This window comes from Oppia nitens, unplaced genomic scaffold, assembly GCF_028296485.1.
Source record: "Oppia nitens isolate AA-2021 unplaced genomic scaffold, nextdenovo-longstitch-racon4-pilon3 scaffold9_pilon_pilon_pilon, whole genome shotgun sequence".
In the NCBI taxonomy this organism is placed as follows: Eukaryota; Metazoa; Arthropoda; class Arachnida; order Sarcoptiformes; family Oppiidae; genus Oppia; species Oppia nitens.
Genome location: NW_026533253.1, coordinates 3,231,079 through 3,258,178, shown reverse-complemented (window position 1 = coordinate 3,258,178; position 27,100 = coordinate 3,231,079). Strand labels below are relative to the sequence as shown.

General features: G+C 22.7%; 3 protein-coding genes across 3 annotated transcripts; 2 read left to right on the top strand and 1 right to left on the bottom strand.

Moving 5' to 3' along the window:
• Positions 1 to 13,729: 13,729 nt before the first annotated feature.
• On the top strand, positions 13,730 to 14,680 carry LOC128964446 (MOB-like protein phocein). Its single transcript, XM_054311033.1, has one exon. It carries the CDS (start codon positions 13,871 to 13,873, stop codon positions 14,579 to 14,581), a length of 711 nt encoding a protein of 236 aa, XP_054167008.1. The 5' UTR covers positions 13,730 to 13,870; the 3' UTR covers positions 14,582 to 14,680.
• A 70-nt stretch (positions 14,681 to 14,750) lies between these two features.
• On the top strand, positions 14,751 to 15,334 carry LOC128964653 (pantothenate kinase 2, mitochondrial-like). Its single transcript, XM_054311286.1, has 2 exons — positions 14,751 to 14,993; positions 15,070 to 15,334. Exons 1-2 carry the CDS (start codon positions 14,756 to 14,758, stop codon positions 15,327 to 15,329), a joined length of 498 nt encoding a protein of 165 aa, XP_054167261.1. The 5' UTR covers positions 14,751 to 14,755; the 3' UTR covers positions 15,330 to 15,334.
• A 300-nt stretch (positions 15,335 to 15,634) lies between these two features.
• LOC128964814 (protein FAM43A-like) lies at positions 15,635 to 16,708 on the bottom strand. Its single transcript, XM_054311452.1, has 2 exons — positions 16,149 to 16,708; positions 15,635 to 16,072 (listed from the first exon to the last, which is right to left on the bottom strand). The coding sequence occupies exons 1-2, from the start codon at positions 16,545 to 16,547 to the stop codon at positions 15,746 to 15,748; spliced, it is 726 nt and encodes a 241-aa protein (XP_054167427.1). The 5' UTR covers positions 16,548 to 16,708; the 3' UTR covers positions 15,635 to 15,745.
• Positions 16,709 to 27,100: the final 10,392 nt, after the last annotated feature.

Here is a 27,100-nt window from a genome sequence, read left to right as displayed (position 1 = left end):
TTAATAAATTCATTTATTAGGCGGGTCAAAATATTAATTAATAATTTAATTAATAATAAATTAATTTATTAGGCGGGTCAAAATATTAATAATTATTATTAGGCGGGTCAAAATATGACTGAAATAATTTAATTAATAATTTCATTTATTAGGCGGGTCAAAATATGATTATTATTGGACTGAAATAATTTAATTAATAAATTCATTTATTAGGCGGGTCAAAATATGATTATTATTGGACTGAAATAATTTAATTAATAATTTCATTTATTAGGCGGGTCAAAATATGATTATTATTGGACTGAAATAATTTAATTAATAAATTCATTTATTAGGCGGGTCAAAATATGTTTATTATTTGTCTGTAAAAATTTAATTAATAATTTCATTTATTAGGCGGGTCAAAATATGATTATTATTGGACTGAAATAATTTAATTAATAAATTCATTTATTAGGCGGGTCAAAATATGATTATTATTGGACTGAAATAATTTAATTAATAAATTMATTTATTAGGCGGGTCAAAATATGTTATTATTGGACTGTAAAAATTTAATTAATAATTTCATTTATTAGGCGGGTCAAAATATGATTATTATTGGACTGAAATAATTTAATTAATAATTTCATTTATTAGGCGGGTCAAAATATGATTATTATTGGACTGAAATAATTTAATTAATATGATTATTATTGGACTGAAATAATTTAATTAATAATTTCATTTATTAGGCGGGTCAAAATATGATTATTATTGGACTGAAATAATTTAATTAATAAATTCATTTATTAGGCGGGTCAAAATATGATTATTATTGGACTGAAATAATTTAATTAATAAATTCATTTATTAGGCGGGTCAAAATATGTTTATTATTGGACTGWAAAATTTAATTAATAAWTTCATTTATTAGGCGGGTCAAAATATGATTATAATTGGACTGAAATAATTTAATTAATAAATTCATTTATTAGGCGGGTCAAAATATGTTTATTATTGGTCTGTAATAATTTAATTAATAATTTCATTTAGGCGGGTCAAAATATGATTATAATTGGACTGAAATAATTTAATTAATAAATTTCATTTATTAGGCGGGTCAAAATATGATTATTATTGGACTGAAATAATTTAATTAATAATTTCATTTATTAGGCGGGTCAAAATATGATTATTATTGGACTGAAATAATTTAATTAATAATTTCATTTATTAGGCGGGTCAAAATATGATTATAATTGGACTGAAATAATTTAATTAATAAATTCATTTATTAGGCGGGTCAAAATATGTTATTATTGGACTGAAATAATTTAATTAATAATTTCATTTATTAGGCGGGTCAAAATATGATTATTATTGGACTGAAATAATTTAATTAATAAATTCATTTATTAGGCGGGTCAAAATATGATTATTATTGGACTGAAATAATTTAATTAATAAATTCATTTATTAGGCGGGTCAAAATATGATTATTATTGGACTGAAATAATTTAATTAATAATTTCATTTATTAGGCGGGTCAAAATATGATTATTATTGGACTGAAATAATTTAATTAATAATTTCATTTATTAGGCGGGTCAAAATATGATTATTATTGGACTGAAATAATTTAATTAATAAATTCATTTATTAGGCGGGTCAAAATATGATTATTATTGGACTGAAATAATTTAATTAATAATTTCATTTATTAGGCGGGTCAAAATATGATTATTATTGGTCTGTAAAAATTTAATTAATAAATTAATTTATTAGGCGGGTCAAAATATGTTTATTATTGGACTGAAATAATTTAATTAATAATTTCATTTATTAGGCGGGTCAAAATATGATTATTATTGGACTGAAATAATTTAATTAATAAATTCATTTATTAGGCGGGTCAAAATATGTTTATTATTGGTCTGTAAAATTTAATTAATAATATTTATTAGGCGGGTCAAAATATGATTATTATTGGACTGAAATAATTTAATTAATAATTTCATTTATTAGGCGGGTCAAAATATGATTATAATTGGACTGAAATAATTTAATTAATAAATTCATTTATTAGGCGGGTCAAAATATGATTATTATTGGACTGAAATAATTTAATTAATAATTTCATTTATTAGGCGGGTCAAAATATGATTATTATTGGACTGAAATAATTTAATTAATAATTTCATTTATTAGGCGGGTCAAAATATGATTATTATTGGTTGGCGGGTCAAAATATGATTATTATTGGACTGAAATAATTTAATTAATAATTTCATTTATTAGGCGGGTCAAAATATGATTATTATTGGACTGTAAATAATTTAATTAATAAATTCATTTATTAGGCGGGTCAAAATATGATTATTATTGGACTGAAATAATTTAATTAATAATTTCATTTATTAGGCGGGTCAAAATATGATTATTATTGGACTGAAATAATTTAATTAATAAATTCATTTATTAGGCGGGTCAAAATATGATTATTATTGGACTGAAATAATTTAATTAATAAATTTCATTTATTAGGCGGGTCAAAATATGATTATTATTGGACTGAAATAATTTAATTAATAATTTCATTTATTAGGCGGGTCAAAATATGATTATTATTGGACTGAAATAATTTAATTAATAATTTCATTTATTAGGCGGGTCAAAATATGTTTATTATTGGTCTGTAAAAATTTAATTAATAAATTCATWTATTAGGCGGGTCAAAATATGATTATTATTGGACTGAAATAATTTAATTAATAATTTCATTTATTAGGCGGGTCAAAATATGATTATTATTGGACTGAAATAATTTAATTAATAAATTCATTTATTAGGCGGGTCAAAATATGATTATTATTGGACTGAAATAATTTAATTAATAATTTCATTTATTAGGCGGGTCAAAATATGATTATTATTGGACTGAAATAATTTAATTAATAATTTCATTTATTAGGCTGGTCAAAATATGTTTATTATTGGTCTGTAAAAATTTAATTAATAAATTCATATATTAGGCGGGTCAAAATATGATTATTATTGGACTGAAATAATTTAATTAATAATTTTTATTATTTATTAGGCGGGTCAAAATATGATTATTATTGGACTGAAATAATTTAATTAATAAATTCATTTATTAGGCGGGTCAAAATATGTTAATTTTAATTAATAATTTCATTTATTAGGCGGGTCAAAATATGATTATTATTGGACTGAAATAATTTAATTAATAATTTCATTTATTAGGCGGGTCAAAATATGATTATTATTGGACTGAAATAATTTAATTAATAAATTCATTTATTAGGCGGGTCAAAATATGATTATTATTGGACTGAAATAATTTAATTAATAAATTCATTTATTAGGCGGGTCAAAATATGTTTATTATTGGACTGAAATAATTTAATTAATAAATTCATTTATTAGGCGGGTCAAAATATGATTATTATTGGAAATAATTTAATTAATAATTTCATTTATTAGGCTGAAATTGGACTGAAATAATTTAATTAATAAATTCATTTATTAGGCGGGTCAAAATATGATTATTATTGGACTGAAATAATTTAATTAATAAATTCATTTATTAGGCGGGTCAAAATATGATTATTATTGGACTGAAATAATTTAATTAATAATTTCATTTATTAGGCGGGTCAAAATATGTTTATTATTGGACTGTAATAATTTAATTAATAATTTCATTTATTAGGCGGGTCAAAATATGWTTATTATTGGACTGTCAAAATTTAATTAATAATTTCATTTATTAGGCGGGTCAAAATATGATTATTATTGGACTGAAATAATTTAATTAATAAATTCATTTATTAGGCGGGTCAAAATATGATTATTATTGGACTGAAATAATTTAATTAATAATTTCATTTATTAGGCGGGTCAAAATATGATTATAATTGGACTGAAATAATTTAATTAATAAATTCATTTATTAGGCGGGTCAAAATATGTTTATTATTGGACTGTWATAATTTAATTAATAATTTCATTTATTAGGCGGGTCAAAATATTTATTATTGGACTGAAATAATTTAATTAATAAATTCATTTATTAGGCGGGTCAAAATATGATTATTATTGGACTGAAATAATTTAATTAATAATTTCATTTATTAGGCGGGTCAAAATTTGTTTATTATTGGTCTGTAATAATTTAATTAATAAATTCATATATTAGGCGGGTCAAAATATGATTATTATTGGACTGAAATAATTTAATTAATAATTTCATTTATTAGGCGGGTCAAAATATGTTTATTATTTGTCTGTAAAAATTTAATTAATAATTTCATTTATTAGGCGGGTCAAAATATGATTATTATTGGACTGAAATAATTTAATTAATAAATTAATTTATTAGGCGAGTCAAAATATGTTTATTAGTAGACTGTCAAAATTTAATTAATAAATTCATTTATTAGRCGGGTCAAAATATGATTATTATTGGACTGTAATAATTTAATTAATAATTTCATTTATTAGGCGGGTCAAAATATGATTATTATTGGACTGAAATAATTTAATTAATAATTTCATTTATTAGGCGGGTCAAAATATGATTATTATTGGACTGAAATAATTTAATTAATAAATTCATTTATTAGGCGGGTCAAAATATGATTATTATTGGACTGAAATAATTTAATTAATAAATTCATTTATTAGGCGGGTCAAAATATGATTATWATTGGACTGAAATAATTTAATTAATAAATTCATTTATTAGGCGGGTCAAAATATGTTTATTATTGGACTGTCAAAATTTAATTAATAATTTCATTTATTAGGMGGGTCAAAATAAGATTATTAGTGGACTGAAATAATTTAATTAATAAATTCATTTATTAGGCGGGTCAAAATATGTTTATTATTGGACTGTCAAAATTTAATTAATAATTTCATTTATTAGGAGGGTCAAAATAAGATTATTAGTGGACTGAAATAATTTAATTAATAAATTCATTTATTAGGCGGGTCAAAATATGWTTATTATTGGACTGAAATAATTTAATTAATAAATTCATTTATTAGGCGGGTCAAAATATGTTTATTATTGGTCTGTAAAAATTTAATTAATAAATTCATTTATTAGGAGTGTCAAAATATGATTATTAATGGACTGAAATAATTTAATTAATAAATACATTTATTAGGCGGGTCAAAATATGTTTATTATTAGTCTGTAAAAATTTAATTAATAAATTAATTTATTAGGCGGGTCAAAATATGATTATTATTGGACTGTAATAATTTAATTAATAAATTCATWTATTAGGCGGGTCAAAATATGATTATTATTGGACTGTAATAATTTAATTAATAATTTCATTTATTAGGCGGGTCAAAATATGATTATTATTGGACTGAAATAATTTAATTAATAAATTCATTTATTAGGCGGGTCAAAATATGTTTATTATTGGACTGAAATAATTTAATTAATAATTATTAGGCGGTCAAAATATGTTTATTATTGGTCTGTAAAAATTTAATTAATAAATTCATATATTAGGCGGGTCAAAATATGATTATTATTGGACTGTAATAATTTAATTAATAATTTCATTTATTAGGCGGGTCAAAATATGATTATTATTGGACTGAAATAATTTAATTAATAATTTCATTTATTAGGCGGGTCAAAATATGTTTATTATTGGACTGTAAAAATTTAATTAATAATTTCATTTATTAGGCGGGTCAAAATATGATTATTATTGGACTGAAATAATTTAATTAATAATTTCATTTATTAGGCGGGTCAAAATATGATTATTATTGGACTGAAATAATTTAATTAATGAATTAATTTATTAGGCGGGTCAAAATATGTTWATTATTGGACTGAAATAATTTAATTAATAAATTCATTTATTAGGCGGGTCAAAATATGTTTATTATTGGTCTGTAAAAATTTAATTAATAATTTCATTTATTAGGCGGGTCAAAATATGATTATAATTGGACTGAAATAATTTAATTAATAAATTAATTTATTAGGCGGGTCAAAATATGATTATAATTGGACTGAAATAATTTAATTAATAAATTCATTTATTAGGCGGGTCAAAATATGATTATTATTGGACTGAAATAATTTAATTAATAATTTCATTTATTAGGCGGGTCAAAATATGATTATAATTGGACTGAAATAATTTAATTAATAAATTCATTTATTAGGCGGGTCAAAATATGTTTATTATTGGACTGAAATAATTTAATTAATAATTTCATTTATTAGGCGGGTCAAAATATGATTATAATTGGACTGAAATAATTTAATTAATAAATTCATTTATTAGGCGGGTCAAAATATGTTTATTATTGGTCTGTAAAAATTTAATTAATAATTTCATTTATTAGGCGGGTCAAAATATGATTATAATTGGACTGAAATAATTTAATTAATAAATTCATTTATTAGGCGGGTCAAAATAAGATTATTAGTGTACTGAAATAATTTAATTAATAATTTCATTTATTAGGCGGGTCAAAATATGWTTATTATTGGACTGAAATAATTTAATTAATAATTTCATTTATTAGGCTGGTCAAAATATGTTTATTATTGGTCTGTAAAAATTTAATTAATAAATTCATATATTAGGCGGGTCAAAATATGATTATTATTGGACTGTAATAATTTAATTAATAATTTCATTTATTAGGCGGGTCAAAATATGTTTATTATTGGTCTGTAAAAATTTAATTAATAATTTCATTTATTAGGCGGGTCAAAATATTATTATTATTGGACTGAAATAATTTAATTAATAAATTAATTTATTAGGCGGGTCAAAATATGATTATTATTGGACTGAAATAATTTAATTAATAATTTCATTTATTAGGCGGGTCAAAATATGATTATAATTGGACTGAAATAATTTAATTAATAATTTCATTTATTAGGCGGGTCAAAATTTGTTTATTATTGGTCTGTAATAATTTAATTAATAATTTCATTTATTAGGCGGGTCAAAATATGATTATAATTGGACTGAAATAATTTAATTAATAATTTCATTTATTAGGCGGGTCAAAATWTGTTTATTATTGGACTRAAATAATTTAATTAATAAATTCATATATTAGGCGGGTCAAAATATGATTATTATTGGACTGAAATAATTTAATTAATAATTTCATTTATTAGGCTGGTCAAAATATGTTTTTTATTGGTCTGTAAAAATTTAAATAATAATTTCATTTATTAGGCGGGTCAAAATATGATTATAATTGGACTGAAATAATTTAATTAATAAATTAATTTATTAGGCGGGTCAAAATATGTTAATTATTGGACTGAAATAATTTAATTAATAAATTAATTTATTAGGCGGGTCAAAATATGTTTATTATTGGTCTGTCAAAATTTAATTAATAATTTCATTTATTAGGCGGGTCAAAATATGATTATTAGTGGACTGAAATAATTTTATTAATTATCTCATTTATTAAGCTGGTCATATAAAGTATTACTTACACATCCATTCACCCAAATGCCAGATTTCTGATTTGGTATTTAATTCAATGAGAACTGTTGGCATACAAACTGACATAACAGACATCAAACAAATATAATAAATAAGAATAATATTATTAATCATATTTTAAAATAAAAAATAAAACCAGCTGAGAATGCTAAAAAGCATATCCAAAACAAACTTTTATCGCGTAACTTACACTTTATTGTGATATTATAAACAAAATATTTATTCCTAATAATCATTAGTCAATATGAGTCATATTACAAAACTATTAATTGTCGATGTTCATGAAAAAGTATTTATTTTGAAAAAATATCCATGATGAAACAATATTTATGGTGATTCAATATTTATGATGAAATAATATTTAGTGATGCAATATTTACAATGAAACAATATTAATGGTGATGCAATATTTATGATGAAATAATATTTATGTTGAAAAATATCTATAATTAAACAATATTAATAATGATGAAATATTTACGATGAAACAATATTTATGGTGATGCAATATTTACGAGGAAACAATATTTATGGTGATGCAATATTATGATGAAACAATATTTATGGTAATGCAATTGAATTTTTATAAAGATTTATTATGTATTTTATACTAAATTTATTTTTATAATTTAAGGTTGTCATTAATTGCATTTAGATGTTTAACTTAGATTTTAACAATTAACTCATTTTTAAAAATTTATCCGCCATTTTCTCTGTACCTCAAGATATCAAAAAAAATTCTAATTCATATACCTTACTTTTGATGCTTTATTCAAATCTACACTAAAATTTTTAACCAAAATTTTTTGTACTTTGGCCGCCATTTTCTATGTTCCTGATGAGATATCAAAATTTTAATGCTGATCCCCTATACCTTATTTTCGATAATCTATCCGAATCTGTAATCAGAATTTCAAAATTCGCAAGTTGAGCGGACACACACACACACATATAAAATCTATTAAACATATTTCGAAAAAATTTGTTTGAAAAATATAATTCATATATAATTTTCAAATAAATGATTTATTTAATAACTATAAATATATACTAAAGAAACAAATAAAAAACAATTTACCGATTAATACGAGTAGATCAGCAATACTGAGATTTATAAGAAATAGATTCGTCGAGTTTCTCAACTCTTTAGTTTTGATGACAACTATGGGCACCAATAGGTTACCGGTTGTGCCCATTATTAACACAATGGTGCACACAATGGTCGCTGTCGTACGTATATAATATGGAAACTCAGGCTCTAGTATCGGTCCCTGTAATTGACTTAATATATCGGAACAATTGCTTTCATCCCATGTCAATGCATTAGATAAGGTATTAAATAATGGTTGAGTTGTCATCTCAATGGTATCGCCAATTTGATCGTCATTTATCTGGTTTTGTTATATGAAGTACTGTTGTAATTGAAAACATGAAGAATTATATACTTCGTGAACCACCGATTTATTTACTCCCAATATTTCATCAATTATTTAATTTTGTGAAAAATTAGTTTTTTTTTTGGTTTTGTCACTTAACTAATATTTATTGATAAAAACAAATATGAGATTTTCATCTTTTAGTTTATGTAAAATACAGTGTCGTGTAAATGAGTCGATTAATCAATGGTTAGCCGTAATGTCTGAGTTTGTCTTATATTAAGATAAATTAATTTCAAAATTTTATCAATTAATAAAAATTAGTTTTTCATAAACTATTTATCTGTTATCGATATTTAAATTAATCAATGTTAACATATAAATAGTGAGTTATTTAGATAAAAAAATATTAAAGTGTTTTGTAATCGTTGGTGTCATTTGAGGTTCACATCAGGTTTAACGACGTCTCTTGTCTTAAGTGTATAATTTTCATTTGAGAGCTCTGTTTGTTTAGTGAGAGCACTGGTAGGCTAAACATAAATCTCATCTAAATATTATATAATATTATAATACTGTTGGAGTGCTTTGCGCACCAAATAAGTCGCGCCGTCAGCTAATATCCGGCCATCAAATGAATATACAGTCAAATGACAATTGTTGGCAAAACTGACAATTTATTAAAAAAATTTATTAAATATTATTATTGAAGTTTTAGATATATATTATTTATTTACTTATCAAACAATATTTAATTATTATAAAATTAATTATAAAAAAATTAAATAGATATATAATTTACATATTAATTGGTTGACACAAATCTTTTATTTCGTGATATATTTTTATATAATAAATATTTATATTTAACATTTATTAATATTTTATTATAGTTGCAAATAATATATCATCAGACTGTTTTTTTCAATAGTAATCAAATGTTATTTAAAAATTTACATTACAGTGATTAATTTATAATATTTTAATAATAATTTTTATATAAATTTACTATTTTATTTTACAAATGTGAAACAAAAAAAAATTAAATTAAAATCTACGTTTTTATAGTTATGAATATATTATATTAATACTTATATAATTCATTTAATGTAGACAATTGTTAGAAAACAAAACAATGCATTCAATCTATAATTTACATAATATTTACAATTTTATTACATGAAAATAATTATATTTAGAAACACATTAAATAAATCAATAGAAAAGTAATGTAATTTATTTTGCAATAATACATGATGCATGCTAATAAAAATACCTATTGCTTAATAATATTTATATAATAAATAAAAACATAATTTAATTTGAATGTACAAAAAGATAAACAATTTTAAAGTAACTTTAGTTTTGACATTTATTTTAATTGTAATATTAATAACTAATAAAATTACATATCTTGTATAATTATTAAATATTTAATAATATTATATAATAATAATTATACATATTGTTGCTTATTATAGAATTTACATATAAATAGTTTAATTTGAAATTTTTGTAAATTGATTAATAAATGTTTATAAAAATGTGAATTGTATGTATGATTTTGAAAAATAAATTTTAAATATATACTGTATATATATAAGAAGGCGTTCATTATATTTTTGAACAGATAGAGAGATTCTTTCTGTAAAAAGTTTATTATAAACTTAAAACTTAGGAAAAATCACGTTTTATATAAAATAGTCAGACATTTACACAAACAATATATCTATCTGTTTAAGAATTATTAAGAAAACCGTTGGGACAGATATAATGAGCACCTTCTTATTATAATTAATATCTATTGCCCTAAAAATTAAGTAAATATATTACAATGAATATAAAGTACAATAGCTATAAATATGGGGATCCCATAGTATAATAATAAAGTAAAATTTATTCTTGAGAAATTTACTAGAAATATTTCACGAAAATTTATTAGATATTTCTATTTGCCCATTTTTAGTTTATAACATAAATAAAAACTACACTTATATCTATAGTGAAGTAGATTTTATAAATTTTATAGTATTGTTTAATTTGTATTAATATTGATATCAATTATTATGTATTTAATAGTAAGTCAAAGTGTAAAAGTGTTAATTAAATTTATGATTAAAATCTTATAATGAAAATGTCTGAAAATAAAATTAAATACGTTTAAAAAAATTAATTTAGTAAATAAATTTATTAATAGTAACTTATTTCTTATCCATAAATTTTAAAGTTAAGATTTTTATGTTTAGCTTAAAACATTGATTATTAATTATCAATGAAATTTATGAAGACTTTTGAAGTGATTTATAAAATATTTATTATAATTATAATTTTATAATTAATAAAATATATCTATTTTTAATTAAAGATTACAACGATATATAATATTTCAATCAATAAAATATACAATCTATAATTTATTTTATTGTATACTAATTTAGTTACTATTGTATTATAAAATAATGTAATATACTAAAAGTATTATTAGAAATTTATTTTTATATTTAATGTTTCTAACATTGTCAAGGTAATGTTAATCAATGGTAATTAATGTATACATTATTATCAATAATATTAACAAATATGAGAGATGACCAAAAAATGTAACTTATATTATAACCTATATTATTGAATTACTGATTAAATGTTATTATATTGTATTTAATATAATTACTATTTATTTCAATATACAAACAATGTGTTAAAAATGAAACCTTTGAATGTATTTAATTTATGAGTATATAATTTTATTGGTATCCAATTGTTTCAATTTACTATATTATTTCAAATTTTAGTTATAAATACAATTATTGTTACAATACTATGAATAACATACTCTTTTATATAATATATAATATAATTCTAGATTTAGATATATTATATTATAATACTGAATACGTTTTTGTCTATAATATTGAAAAAAACATTTAACATATATATCGATAATTTATTTGCAAAACATTGAAATATAATTATATATATATATTATTTTTTTTAATAAAACGGTATTTACTATTATTAAGCAATATATGTATCATGTATGAATATATGAAATATAAATGTATAACTATTTGTATTATTAAATATAAATATAAATATTTTTATATTTTGGGAAATAATTATTTTTATTAGAAAATATAATAAAAGTAAAAAATAAAATTCAACTAATTATATAAAGTTATAACACATTAATAATATAATAAACTACAAATAAAATGTTATATCGGTTAACAATATTAGACATGAAGTAATGGTTGCTTTCAATTGGATACCATGTCTTCAATTTGAAAAATTGTCTCATCTTTGAGATTAATATATAAGGATTTCCTTTGCTTTTCTCATAATAAGACAATTATATTTGGATGTAAACCAAATCAAAATCAATGTTATTTTCAATTCAATGAGTCGTTTATTTAAGATATTTGTAAAACACACACAACTTTTCAAATATATATACTGTATATATGACATCATTTACATTGACTGTCATATCATATCCCTGAATAAACCCCACTTTTATGCCATTACTGAACCAGAAAATCCTTAAACTAACAGTTGTTTTATTTAGTGATTTTGATCTTTTTTATAATAATAATAATTATTATTATTATTATTACTATTATTTATTTTTATATACATTAATAGGGGAGAAATTAAATAATACCAGGATATTAATCTTTTATTGTTTTATTGAGTTTGCAATTAAATAAAAACGTTAATTAATTTCTCTATTAAGAAGTCAATTCAATTATATAATACAATAGATACTGATTTTATTAAAGATATTAACAGATATTTATTTTAACGTTTATTATTAACGTTTTATAATGATATAAATAATATAATTTAGCATTTGTATCAAATTACCTAGATTAATAAATAAATATTATAAGTTTAAAAAACACTGATTTATCATTTAGATTAAATTTTTTATAATTTTATAAACATAATTCTTATAGTATTTTGTTTATTTAATTAAACTTTATTAAATAAAATACCTGTACATTAAAATCATAAAATTATAATATTTAAGTATTATAATATTCAATAATAATACAAATACAAAAATTATTGTATTTTATTATTATGTTGTTTACAAAAAATAAGATAATTAATAATCATTAAATCTTATTAACAAATATATTACATCATTACAATAACAATTTTGTAATTACTATGATATTTTCCCATCACATTATATATACTGTAGATTAAATTGTCTGAATTGTGCGACAAAAAAATCAAAATTATTTAAATAATGTATTTTACAATATTATTTTATTATAACATTTAGCTGCAATAAACAACTTTAAATTAATTTTTGTTATATTTAATAGAATATAATAAAAATATGTAATAATAATTATATAGAAGTCAATATACATTTTTTGTTTTATTTAAAAAAAATTAAAAAATATTTTCAAAACTTGTACATATTATATTATTTAAAAAATTTCATCAAAATTTAATTATTTTTTGTCTGAATTAAAATAATTAAATTATATCAGTATTAAACACAAAATTAAAAAATACAAATTTGACATAAAGTTAGAATTTATAATAAATTATTGCATTTATAGGTCAAACAATCCCTGAATCTGAATTAGTCATCAATTTGTTATATCATTCAAACCAATAGTCAATCCATACATACGGTGTGTAACACATGTGATGTCAATGTTATTGTAAACATCGATGCAATGCATGTATTGAGACGTCGTTTATTGACATCACTTAGTCCTCCATTAAATGCAATAACCACTCGTAAACTTATGACTCTTATCAATAATAGTACTAATATTTGTTAAATATTTATTGTAAATTTGGGTCTTTTATAAATGAGTCAAAATATTTATAAGTCTTTATTGCAGTTTTCCTGTCATTTGTATGTGATTTGTGTTTTCACTCATTTGACAACACATTCATTGATTTGTCGATCAATTGATTGATCCGTAAATACATTGGACACTGACATTGATGACAACAACGATGGCCAACGCGGCGGTCACTTTGCGACGAAACCGAAAGGGCTGTACGAGCGAAGAGTTTTATCTTTGGGCGGATGAGCCGTTTGAAGAGATGGACTCAACCATTGCTGTCCAACAGTTCATTCAGCAAACTATACGCAAAGATCCGGCAAATATCGATGAAATACTGATGGCTCCCGAAGGTCAAGAAGAGGGCGGTTGGAAGTATGAACACTTACGACAATTCTGTCTCGAACTGAATCGGTTGGCCGTCAAACTACAGGCCGAGTGTTCGCCGCAAACGTGTACACAGATGACGGCCACCGAACAGTGGATCTTCTTATGCGCCGCACATAAGACACCGAAAGAGTGTCCGGCTATTGACTACACCCGACACACGCTGGACGGCGCCGCCTGTCTTCTCAACTCAAACAAGTACTTCCCTTCCAGAGTGACTATCAAAGAGTCGTCTGTAGCCAAACTCGGATCAGTTTGTCGTCGAGTGTACCGTATCTTCAGTCACGCCTACTTCCATCACAAATCACTTTTCGATGAGTTCGAGAACCAGTCCTTCCTTTGCAAACGATTTACTGTTTTTGTTACTAAATATAATCTCATGTCTAAAGACAACCTCATTGTCCCGATTCCTGGTCTCGACAACACTACTACTACTACTACTACTACCACTACTACTGTAACCACCGGTGAGACAGAGGCTTAACACCAGTTACTTAATCCATGTTTTGATTTGAGTTTTATTCGTAAATTTATCAACTTTTATATGCTTTCAAAATATATTAATATTTAATATTATTTATCTATAAATTACTGTAATTTTCAATTGTAATAAACCCTGAGTTAAAATAAAGTATTATATTAACAATGAAATGAATATATGGTTAGAGAATGTGACCAAAGATACTGTCGATTACTTTCAAAACTCATCCGAAGAGATGGCCAGATATCCACAGAATATTTCACAATTGATGACAGATATTATCAAAACACGAGTTCACTCATCAATCCTTATCGTCGTCCGAGTTATGTGAGGAAGAAGAAGGAATTGATGGCTAATATGACAACAAATATGAACGGCAGTAATGAGGCCAACAAATCGATAACCAATGGGCCGCGTAAGTCAATGGTGGACACAAATGTGTAAATTATTAAATACTAACTGTTATTTTATAAATATATATAATTATATAGCGATGCCGTGGTTTGGTATGGATATCGGCGGAACACTCGTCAAATTAGTATACTTTGAACCGACTGACAAACACATGACACAAATGAACTCGGATTTGGAGACATTGAAGAAAATCAGACACTACTTGAAGAAGAACGCCTCGTACGGCAATACCGGTAAACGTGATGTTCATCTGCAGATGAATAACTGTTGTATTAATGGTCGATACGGGACATTGCATTTCATACGATTTCCGTCAACCGAAATGCCGATTATGTAATATATGTATTAATAAATTAATATATTTTAATTAAATAATTAATTTTGTTTATCAAAAGTAAATTAAATGTCAAAAACTATTTGTCAATTTATTAATAAGTTTAGGCTGTTTATACTCGTGTTTCACAATTACTATTATTATAAATACTATATATGTATAAAAAAATCTGCAAAAATAAATTATATAATTTATAGTGTATAACTATAATTGTGTCAATTAATTGTGTAAAAACGAGTATTAGTTATAATATTAGTATAGAATATATTCATTAAATTAAATATATCAATATTTAGGTCTATGTATTGCTTCGAGTTTTTAAGACTATATATTTTATGAAAATAATTTTTATATACAATAAAAATTATACAAATTTATGAAAACATAAGTATAGTTAAGTAATGACTGGACTGTCGTCTTCATATGGAACCAGTAGTTCCCGTCGAACCGGTTGTCGCGTAGATCACCTCTTCTGATCTGAGACTCTCCTCATCGCCAAAGCTTTCGCTTCGTTCACTACACTCTTCTTCTTCCTCTTCGAAGCCGTTTTCGACAATTGATGTCAACTTTGGTGCACTCTTTGAGCGCTCCAATGGTTGTCTAAAATTGGCTAATCCTTTGACCAGTAATTGTTTGCGTATCGGTATTTCAGTCAACGATAATCTGGCGTTTTGTCGTAATTTCTTTTCGCGTCGAAACTCTTGTAAAGCTGTCGTTAGTTTGTCTTCGAGTGAATCAGACATTCGCTATAAAAAACAAATAATAATTAATTAATTAGTTGTTATATCAGTAACAATTGGTGATCATCGTAGGGATAAATACCTGTGCGATGTCCTCTTTATGACAGAGGACTGCGTGACACCTGAGCTCTGGTTTGCCTTTACGTCCGTCGTGTCTGTAGATCCAACAAAACAGTTTCGGATAGTTTTGATGAACACAACAATAGGTCACTCGGTTGGCCCAGTATTGTGTGAGTCCGTGCTCTTTGGTGATGGCTTTAAGGCCAGAGTTGCATACCGTTAGCTTCATTTGTATATCTTGTTTAACATTTGTACAGTAGTTGTTCCACAATGTGTCCAATGGCTTATCCACTGATTGATGACCTTTGGCCCACGGGGTCAACACATTACCTAAATAAACCACTTTATATGTGGGATCAGATTCGGTGATCGTCAACGACTTCTTGTTCCAAAACTTCAATTGATTTAGTGATGAAGTCATCACTTGGTTTGCTGTTTGGCACCACTTCTTGTTAGTTCACTGGTTGTGTCCCCAAACAAAACGGATGTCTTTTTTGTTATTATCAATGAATTAATTATTTATTTGATCCCAACTTTATTTTTCACACAAAACACATCCAATGTATTCACTGTTTGACTGCATTTATAACAATACAAGTGTTTTATTATTATTATTATTAAACACACAAATGGTTTGTAATAATCATTAATAATATAATAACAAACCATATATTTAAAGCATTAAATAACAAAAATAAAAAACAATATCATATATAGCATAGAAAATGATTAAAATTAATATATTTTGATAATAATTTAGACATAACTTTAGTTTATTTTCATTTAACTGTATTTTTTAATTAAATATCAAATAAATAAAGTGTAAATTAAAATGAAAATCAATACAATTATCCAAATAATTGGGTCATTGGGACAACCATTTGAAAAGCAATAGTTAGTTAATGGTGTAAACAGTACTATATGTATGATATCATATCATATCATATGTTATAGTAATAGAAATTCAATTCAATTATCAAATGGCAATAATAAGTAGTTTTGTTATATAATTATTATGTATTTTTGAAGTCATTTTCATTACATTTTACAAACAGTTTTATATATACCTGTTGTTAGTGTTGTTGTGATTACTGACTGATTCGTAAGTTATTATATACAGTATATACACTAAATACTCGATACGAGTTCACATAAAGTTTCTATATATTCAATTGGCACTGTTATGCAATGTGCTAACCGTCCTCGTGATGACTGTCCTCTTGAATATCAATCGTTAAAGTTGTTAATTATCTTTTAATTCAGTAATCACTTTGAAGTGCTAATAATATTGTCTCCAATTGATTGTTTGATTAATTCATTGATATGTATACTATATTGGGTCGTATAGTGCACTTCCCAAACATGATTTGAGGGACAAATTGCTTAATCATTATAACAGACAAACTATTTTCAAAACAATATAATTCATTAAACATTATCTCAATTGTCTGTAGTTTTTATCAACATTTATGTCATTAGAAAATAATGTGTAGAATATTTTGATTAGAAATTAAAGTTTTTAATTTATGTTATTTTTATTTTTAAGTAATAGTTTGTTAAAGAAATATTTTTATTAAATTTTTTTTATAGTGACGTTATTTATGCATTTATTTCATTTTAACGTACATTTCGTTGAAAAAGTGTAATCACTTTCATTGTTAACGTCCAATGATTTTAACGATAAATTTTTTTATAATTAAAATTAACATAAATTTATACACAAAACAATACGATATTTATTATTTAAAAAATCATTTAAAGACAAATAATTGTTTGTTTAATTAATAAGATAACAATATATATATATTTATACTTTAATTAACTTTATTGGCAATAATTTTAATGTTTATTTAGCGGAACTTATGGTTAATAACTTTTATTACTAAAACTTTGTGAAATTATAAACTTTTTTTAATGTTTAAAGTTTAATTTATTATTTTTATATATTTATCATACAAATTGTATGATACAATAGACGATTATTAGTTTATTTTAATATAATTTTCTCAATTATTCTTATAGATTATGTCAAAGTTGTTATCTTTAGATTTTGACAGAAATGTTTTAGTGTTGAGATTATTAATTAACAAATTAATCAGTAATATAATAATTTATAAATATTAAAATAGTAGTGATGTTAAATCTTTTTGAAAAAATTTTGAATTTTGAATTTATAATTTATCAAATCTATGACAAATTTAATATTATTATTATTAATAATCTTTATTTCATATACTTGTCATAAATATAATAAATTAATTATTGATAAATTATAGTATAAAAATTTTTACAATAACACTATTAAGTAATTTATATATTTAAATAATTAAATATTATAAATTTGTAGTTATTTACAACCTTATAGTATAAATTTAGATAACAATTCTCATCACAGTATACACAATGTTTTTCAATTTATAATTACTTATAGTAAATACACAATCATTATTACAAAACAATTATATATTAATTTACTATAAATACAATATTTTCTTGGAAAAAAAGATTAAAGTATTATTACAGTAATAATAATCAATTGTTATATTCTATTTTAAGATAATTAAAGTTATATACAAAACAGGATCTATTTTATTAATATATAACAAAATTTGTAATTTATTAATATTAATAATTAATTTAATTAATAGTTAGTTGTAAGTATTATTAACTTAAATGCAAGAATTGACACAGTTTTGACAAATAATGTTTTATTTAATTATTTATAATTTTTAAATAAATCAGTATAAATATCTAAAACTATTATAAAATAAATTTAATAATTGAATTTAAAGTTATAAAAAGAAACAACAACAAAATTCTAAGTTTTATTAAGTTTAATTAAATCTAAAATCTAAAATTTAATTATTAATTAATTAATTAATTAAGTTTATTAATAATAAAAAACATTTTGTTTTTCAATTAATTTACTTTAAAAAATATCACATATATTTTTTATTAATTGTTTATATTGTATAAATATTTATATAATGTAAATTAATTTTTTTTTATTATTATACAATAAGGTATTATAAATACAATTTTCCCATAAGTCGGATATTGGTTATGACTTTATTTGCTAAATAATGTTTACTTCAAAAAACTATTTTTATTGTTTAACATATCTAACCATATGTTAAGCAATTGACGGGAATCAACTAATTCAATTCAATATAAATTATATAATATATTATACAAAACTATATTCAAAATCTATATAAGAATATATTAAAGAGATTAATAGAGCCTTTAATCCGATTAATTTGATAACAAACAAAAAAGTAATCCATTTTTAGTGAATCAACATTTAGAGTGGTTTTTGATGGCAATTCTCATGAGAGTAATTAGTTGACAATCATTTCAGTTTTTTCAATAACAATAACTAATAACTATTTAATATTAAATTGTGAGTCAATGAGAGAGAGAGAGAGAGAGAGAGAGAGAGAGAGAGAGAGAGAGAGAGAGAGAGAGAGAGAGCTGGTAGTAAAGGACAGACACCCGACCCGTCCAACACTTGAACCTATTTTGTATGCAAAAACCATATATAAAATGTACTGTAAATACTACTGTATATACTATTTATATATATAGAGTGACTGAAAGACCTGTCCTACCATTATATATGATTGCATTACAAAAGGCCATAAATAACTCTTAGCGTTAAATATTTAATTAATTTAATACCATTTAATCTGTAATTCTCGACTGAAAATTGATTTTAGTCTTTCAATATTTGAATTTTTATATAGCATTTAAGCCTCAATTCGTTTTGGAGATAAAAATCTCTCAAATTTCAAATGACATAATGTATACAATATATAATCATTGAAATTCAATTGATTGTTAAAAATAAAATTGATTTTCAAAATATAAAAAAGCGAAATGTTTATTGAATATATATATAAAAGTAAAAATACTGTATTGGATATAACTTTTAAACGTTTAAACAAGTAGTTTGTCTTTTATGTCATTTATACCCCTCATATCCCTGACTCTAGTGTCGGTCAAAATCTATATCAACCACATATTGTATGATATAATATCTATATATCTGTTTATATAATACTATTGATATTATTGGTCATTTGTCTGCAACTAAAATGTCTTTTAAATTTATTAAAATATATTACAACAAAATAAATAGATGACAGAGTAATAGGCTAAGTGAAAGTTATCCAGGAAATTTATATACCATATAATACGATGTATAAAAATATCGATTGTGATCTAAAATTTAAACTCATAAATTATATTTTTTAAAGTATACAATACTTAAATTTTCTAGTGATGAGATACACTAACTGTCCCTTTAATTCAATATTAAAATGATTAAAGCAAACACTATTATACAATGTTATCATTTGAGATAATATCAATAATGCTGTTTATTGACTATGATGTGCATTGACTAATGGTTTTGAGTGTAATGTTATATAATATGTATATACTGTACTATATTTAAGTTAATAAAGTTTTTTATTGTCATTTAGTTGAGTGTATTATACATTTCATGAAAGTATTATATAATCAAATAACATTAAAATAATTTTTAGTTTAGTTAATATACAAAATAAACGCATTTACTTTAATAAAAGGTGTTATCAATTTTGATAGCACACTCTTATACTTTTTACCTATTTGTTCATTATTTAAAAGACTAGAAGTTTAAATAAATTTATCATTTAATAGCAATTGATTTTATTATTATTACCATTTCTATTAAATAGTATTTACCATTTCTATTAAATAGTATTCAAATGATTCACAGACTTAGCAAAATAATACAAATAATTTTTTTATTTATTTTTTCTTCATCTATACCTATGAATGCACTCAACATAATGTATAGAAAAATGTGTGTATACTATAATATATATCTTTATTCAATGGTTCCCAATTGGATATCATCATATTATGGCAAATTGAATCAAATAATTTACATAAAATAATCATTAGCTGATACTGACATTTCAATAGCAAACTATGACTTTCACTCAAGAGATTCCCGTCAAATGAAAACTTAAAAAATATAATAAAAGTAATGCAAAGTTTATTATTCATTCATAATAACAATAGTTTTGCATTTTTATACTGAATATATTGAAAAATAGTCTAACAGTATTTAAAAATTAACATTTATAATAATAATAACTATAATATAATAATAATAATAATATATTCAATACAAAAAGGTAGCCATATTTTCCAAGATATTAAAATAAATTAATAAATATTAAGTATCAGAAATAATTTAATAGATAATTATTTTGGTATAAATAATATAATAGTAATACACAAAATCAGTAATATATATTTTATATTTATAATATTTTATAAATGTCTGTATAAATGTCTGTATCTATATTATATTTATTTAATATATTTAAATAAAATTATTTGTTTAAAGCCATTTTTATTTATTTATTTATTTATTTAACTGTTTTGCAAATTATGGTCATTTTCTTTACAATTACTTTAAAATAGATATTTTTCATTAAAATTAAGTTATTATATTCTAGTTTTAAAAATTATTTATATTATAAATGTCATAAATCATAAAACTATTTTCATTCAAATTTAACACTATATACGCAAGAAAATTGTGTCAAAATTCAACAGAAATTGTAGTTTATTTGTAAAATAATAGAAATATACAATAATAGCCAATACACTATTTATATTATTTATTATATTTAATTTTATTTTAATGCTTTAGATTTTTTACATTATATTGACATTATATTTATCAATAAAAAATAAGTAATTATTTTTAATATACTTACTACTGTACATATTTTAGAGTTACATATGTATAAATTTTAGTTAATTTATTTATTAATTAACATTTAAAATATTATAACTGTAGTCATTTAAATTTTATCATAAATAACATTACTATTGTACTACAAGTTTATAAGTTTTTAAAACAAAAATGAAAAACTACTATATATTATTAATTGTATTTTTGCATTTTATGATATAGTATTATTTTATTTAATTTTCACAATCACTGATGAGAGATATTTTCAGGCAATCATTTAACACCCAAACAGATTAAACAAATAAATCAAATGTAAAAAACTAAATAAATAAAACAAAACAAAAGCGTATTTGAATAATAAATATATTCATTATATACAGTAAAAAACAATATCAACATTTTTTTATCCTATTTTAGCATCAAAAACTGTATTGCATATACTGTACATACAGTATATAATAGTTATTTTATTATATACTTTATATTCAATAATACTGATACACTCTATGTGTGTTTGCATGGACTCTATAGTCAATAATGACAATACTATGCAATTTGTTGATATAATTGAAAAGTCGGTAAAAGTATTGTCCTTTTTTAAGGCAATATACTGTATATAATCTATATATTTGTGTGAATGAATGACAATTGAGTGTTTCACACAAAAGTGTTGAGTTTTTTAGAAAAAATTTAATAAAAATGTGTTGAATTACAGTTATAATCAATGAATTCACTTTAAGCCGGCGGCCAAAGTTACGGCAGTCATCATAATCTAAACCTACCAGTGCTTTCATCTACAGTAGTTGTAATACTTTGTATATTCAAAAATTGTATTAAATAATCAAATGATTTGTCAATACATTTACTTACTAAAAAACGCTGTGATGAGTAAAATGATTTTTTGCATAAAAAATTGAGTTTATTTTATTGAATTTGTTTAACACTTTTTTTACTTAAATAAAACAAAATTACATTATTTAAGCTTAAAAGTAACAATAATTTTCTTATTTATTTTTTATATTAGAGTCAGTTTTGTATTGATAAAAATATAATAAAATATAAGTAATAAGAACTTATGATTATATATATATATATTTATATTTATTGAAAAAAAACTATTTTCATTTATTTAACAGTATTATAATTGTGTTTATGATAAGCAAATGCATTGAAGTGTGTAAATATTAACCAATGATTTATGGCTGAAAAACTGTCGACAAAATTGTTTATTCACGTAAAAAATAGTTTCACAAATTTTCTTATATTATTAAATGTTATTTATTATTGAATAAATTGAAAGTTTTATTGAGAGTCCAAATGGCAATAAGGATTTGTTGAATGTTGTCAATGAAAATGAAAGTTAAAGTCAAGTGAGAGAACTGACTGATTGTCACAAATGACAACAACATAACTACAGGCGATCACAGAATTAGCAGATCTGGGAATAAGGAGTTCATCGATGGCTTTAATACAGTAGATATACATTATATGAATATTAAGTTAGTGTTTAATTTAAAACTACTTAACAAATATATATACAGTTTTCTAATATACTGTATTATTGATAATATAATTGAATGTACGTTAAGTCATTCGGTGGGTTATGTTAGTCAGTATTGAAAAAAATTGTTATTTAAGAATAGTTTCAAAGTTTCAAATTATTTTATTAAATAAAAATATAGGTACAGTATATGCTATTAGTTACTAATATTTATTTGAATTAAAGTAATTTTCGGACAATTTTTAATTAATTTCCAGACATTTGTTTCATTAAATTGCAAACCATTGGCCGGAACTAAGCGTATGTTTAATGTACGCAAATGTTTCACTTTTGCCAAACAGTCCAACAATTGGTTGCTCACAATAATACCATAAAAGTAAAAATAGTAAACATTTGGTATCTATTTCATGGGATATGACATAAAATCGGGACTAAAATGTCAATAATTGTTATATTGAGACATCAATGATATATGTTTTTGTTTTGACAAACTATTTAATGAATCGCAAGATATTTCAAACCTATTGACAGTACCGCCGGGATTATCGGGAAAAAGCGAGAGATTTAATTGTCCAAAGTTTTTGCCAACAGTTTTCAATTTTTGGTTCAAGTCGTGAGCCGATTGAAAATGTAAAGAGAGATCAAGTTGTTTAAGTTGAAGACAATTAATATCAATTTTCATCAAATAATCAGTAATGTTATCATTTGAATAATAACTGAATGCAAATTGTTTTAATCGCGGCATTTGTTAGACAAGTGTCAAAATATGTCAATAATCTGAAGACAAACTTTCGATATTAATAGAAGTCCTATTGTGGCCATAAGTTTCGGTAAATTTTTCAAAGCTATTGTTGAAGCTATCCGTAGTTTTGGAAACAATATTTCATTAGTAGTAATATTAATGTTATTATCATTGAAAATCAGCGATAGGTTGTTGACTATTGAAGAACTGTAATCATTGAACACAATCTTCGATAAGTTGTGACAGTTGTTGAGCTGATGACCAGTCAATTGATTCACTTTTTCCAGAGTAATCTTCTCTAGCTTTTTGCTATATTTTGCAAACAATTGTTTTACGATATTTTCATCATTTTTATAAAAAATTAAAAAATCAATATTTGATTTCTCAAAACTATTTTTTAACCACAAATCTATTGTGTCATCGGATGAAATGATTAAATGGACTGTTGGCTAACTTCTTCATAATCTTCTCGTAATTGTTCTCATAAATCAATTTGTCTTCAATATGGTTATGGATTTCAAATACCACTATCATTGCCATTGTTTGGACACACATTCAAGTTTTAGTTTATCATCAAATGGCAGATAAGACAACAATAGTTGTGACAAATCATCGCCGAAGTGATAAAACGATTGTCTTCTCTACAAAGCATATCTTAAACGTATATTCTTTGCATCGATGGTCTACTTATCGTATCATTTGATGCCATACCTGAAGACAACAATTATGAATCAAATCAATGCAAACAATGCTTTACTTCTATTGCCTCTCAAGTTATGATTAAATATCCTATTCATAGATAATTTATTTGATATGAATGTTATAAATGTTTTAAATTATGATAAATATATTTAATTGACCACTTCCTAACCTCACACTCACCCCAAACTAACCAAACTAATTAATAATTAAGTAATAAAACTAACATTTTATATATGAATAACTGCATAAAAACAATACTTTTTTGCTGGCTGTCTATAATATAGATTTAAGCCGTTTATTCAATAAATTATTTGAATATCTATTTAATTAAAATAAAAGTTACAAAAGTTTTTTTAAATGTAATTAAAAATAGTTTTAAATTATTATTTGTACAAGATATATTAATAATTAATGTAGAAAATATTTTTTTGCTAATTTATTAATTTTATTATTAACTGTAATATTAGTTTTCCAATAATATGCCATTACATTATAAAATACAGTTTATGTCACTTAAAAGTTTAAATTTGAGTAATATTATGTAATGCTTTAGCAAGGTACTTTATATAACTTACCTAATTTAAGGTAACTTTATACTAAGTTATCTTGCTAAGCGTAAAGTTAACTGTACATAATATTACTCAAATTTAAACTTTTAATTGGCATTATCTGTATATATCATTAGCAAATATTTGTTACTAAAACTATAATTAATAGTATTAGCGTTAATTATTTTAGATTTTTAATACCTTTTTTTAACTTAATGGTCATATTTTTTAATTATTACCGTTAGGTTAACTAACTATTCAAAATATTAGCATTTTTTAATGAAAAAAATTGCAAAAATTTATTTAATTTTTAAAATATTATTTTTTAAATCTTCAAATGTGTTGAGAATTTGAGTGGTAAAGCACACGTATAATGAAAGATTTGTTAAAGTTTTAATATTTAATATTATGAAAAATATAATAACAATTGTAGATAAGTTTTAATGATATTTAATGTCATATATAAAATACACTAAACATTGTGTCTAATAATGCAATTGTGTTGTCATCACTATAGTGTTCAATATAAATGTATTTATAGTGAATATATTTATATGTTATATTAGACACTTTGAAACATGTTTTACTTGTTAATGTTAACCACAGAAATATAATATTTGATTATTTAGTGGTCAGTAAAAAAGTGAATCACATTTTTTATTTCATTTTCACTTTTTCACTCTTATCTCTATTTTTAAGAATATTTATTACAAGTGTTAGTCATAACACAAATATAAAGATTTATATACATTATATAGTAGAGTATATTTCTCAGTTATAAAATGAGAGAAACTGAATACCCAGTGGCTAACTATTTAATATGAGAAGCCGTGTATGTAAAAGCTAGTGGTCGGTCAGTTAATAATGTCGTTTTGAATTATTACCCGAAATGGATATTGTGTTCAAACACACATACATTGGTCTTAAATACAAAAAGCTATAGTATTGCCAGTGATAGTGATAACAGTATATAACTTATTGATGAGAGAGAGAGAGAGAGAGAGAGAGAGAGAGAGAGAGCGACAAAATAGTGTATTTGATGAAGAAAATTGTTTCGATAAGAAATTGCAATATATTTCAACTTTTATATATTATTTACACATTTTTGTATATTATGTAACATTTACTATGTATTCAGGGGTTGGCTTTTTAGGGCCAACAGTAAAAATAGTAATATTTTGGCAAACATTGTATTCATAAATATAAGTTACTTTGTATAGTCAACAACTTCTCTGTACGTCTATTTGACAGTGAATATAAAAAATAATATTTTGTTATATAAAAAGAGGACAACTATTGAAGCTTTTAATAAGTTTATACAAACACTGATATTTGTCGTCTTTTTCAATCTCTCTCTCTCTCTCTCTCTCTCTCTCTCTCTCTTTATGTGTTATTTTTTAAATAATTTCAATGACTTAAATATAAAGTTATATTGAATATAGTGTTAGTTTTGTTATCTCAGAAATATATTAATGATTTTATTCTTTATTAAATGTGTTTACAGACAGTCGTTTGAATGTCTGATGTCTGTGTTATAGGATTTTTAAAACTCTTAAATAATTTGTATATTAGTTAATAATGATTATTATTAGTAAACCAAAACCCAAAACATTAACATCTTTTTTATTAATATAAAGACAGAGATCTCGTTAAAACTATGTCTAATTCAATAAAATCAGGTTAATTGCAAAAAACAATATAACATTAAAGTAATTTTTCCATT